This window comes from Fulmarus glacialis, unplaced genomic scaffold (genome assembly GCF_000690835.1).
Source record: "Fulmarus glacialis isolate BGI_N327 unplaced genomic scaffold, ASM69083v1 scaffold14519, whole genome shotgun sequence".
Classification (NCBI taxonomy): domain Eukaryota; kingdom Metazoa; phylum Chordata; class Aves; order Procellariiformes; family Procellariidae; genus Fulmarus; species Fulmarus glacialis.
Window position 1 is genome coordinate 13,646 of NW_009233964.1, and position 1,905 is coordinate 15,550.

The window sequence follows — 1,905 nt, forward strand, 5'->3', positions numbered from 1 at the left end:
ATTTTCCTATGAAGTCAGGTTACCTTTACAAAGAACTGATTTTTGCATGTTAGCTACTGTGGTGGTTTAATCCCAGCTGGCAACTAAGGACCACACAGCTGCTCACTCACTCTCCCCACAGTGGGATGGGGGAGAGAATCAGAAGGGTAAAAGTGAGAAAACTCGTGGGTTGAGATAAAGACAATTTAATAAGTAAAGCAAAAGCTGCACACGCAAGGAAAGCAAAACAAGGAATTCATTCACTATTTCCCATCGGCAGGCAGGTGGTCAGCCATCTCCAGGAAAGCAGGGCTCCATCACGCATAGCGGTTACTTGGGAAGACAAATGCCTTCACTCCAAATGTCCCCCCCTTCCTCCTTCTTCCCCCAGCTTTGTGTGCTGAGCATGACACCATATGGTGTGGAATATCCCTTTGGTCAGTTGGGATCAGCTGTCCCAGCTGTGTCCGCTCCCAACTTTTTGTGCCCCCCCCAGCCTACTCGCTGGTGGGGTGGGGTTAGAAGCAGAAAAGGCCTTGACTCTGTGTAAGCACTGCTCAGCAGTAACAAAAACATCCCTGTGTTATCAACACTGTTTCCAGCACAAATCCAGAACACAGCCCCATACTAGCTACTATGAAGAAAATTTAATTCTATCCCAGCCAAAACCAGCATGTCTTTTCATTCCTAGTTAATTTATTATAGTTCTTTACTATCTGATTTCAAAACAATCTTTGTAAATAAGCAATATCAAATTAGATAGGATAACATATCTTTGTAAGGATTATAAAACTCATGCAAGCATTAAGAAAACTGCTGGGCAGACTCCTTTCTACTAACCTTGGCAAAGTGAAGTAATATTTATGGCACTATTTTGGAAAAAATAAAATACCTTGGTCACTCTCCATGCTTACTGAGTTTAACTTCATAACAGGAAAAAGAACACAAATGAAACAATATAAGTGTTTGTCATTGCAAATTGCTATATTCAGGAAAGATGCAATTAGGGCTATTGCAAAACAGGTATTTTTGAATTGATAAAAAGATAGAATTAATTCTGTACTGTGAAAAATAAGTTTGATTATCTGAAAAAGTTCCCACTAGCACATAAGTTGGGCAGCTTATGAATACCTGTGATTACAGATTGCTCCCCGGTGTCTGTCAAGTGGAAGCATGCTGGATGTAGTAGATAACTGTTCAATGCTTTACAGGCTTCATCTGGAAGGTAGGATATCTACCTGTCATTCTTTTTTAAAACTGTAAGGGGAACAGTTTTCTTTTTGCCTCCCCCCTTCCCCTGCCTTGCATGTTGGAGAAGTATTTAAAGATACTTACAGAGCAAGCTTGGTCAGTGTTACAGAAGAGGATTTCTTCTGTTACAGAAGAAAATTCTGCTCTTGAGAAAAGCCTCAATGTGAAATTCGTAATAATGTCCATAAACTTTATTCTTCCCAAGAGGTTTTCCCTCCCGCCCCCCCCCATCCCAATATGGTATTTCATTCAGCTCAAGCTAGCATAGGTCACACATTTCTTTTTCGACAAATTCACTTCTATTGTCCCTGCAGATTTGAGGCTGAACAATCAAGCACATAAGCCTCTTAAAAGCTGTAGAGCTTCCTTGAAGTAAATTTCAAGTTAGATATTTAACTTTCTATTTTGATACTGGTTGAAATGGCTAATACATGTATACCAGCCTCTGGCTTTTGTGTACTCTCCTAACTCAGTGGCCTTTCTCCTTAACTTTTTTAAGCTAGTGTTTATACACTAGAGTTCATGAAGGGAAGGGACAGACAGATGGATGGACGTTGTTTTCACAATATTCTCTTAAAACACCAATGATGCATTGGGTTTGTTTATGAAATCCATGTTATCACTTTGTATAATTTGAATAGAATCACAGAAGTCTTTTCCAACCTTAATGGTTCT

At 39.8% G+C, this 1,905-nt stretch overlaps 1 protein-coding gene across 1 annotated transcript in view; it reads left to right on the forward strand.

Moving 5' to 3' along the window:
* TTC38 (tetratricopeptide repeat domain 38) overlaps window positions 1-1,204 on the forward strand; it is a gene marked incomplete at its 3' end in the record, with an annotated part of 14,183 nt that extends 12,979 nt beyond the window's left edge. Inside the window, exon 10 of the mRNA XM_009585501.1 lies at window positions 1,123-1,204. Within this exon, the coding sequence (XP_009583796.1) occupies window positions 1,123-1,204 (82 nt within the window). The remainder of the gene's footprint in view (window positions 1-1,122) is intronic.
* Between the last annotated feature and the right edge of the window lie 701 nt (window positions 1,205-1,905).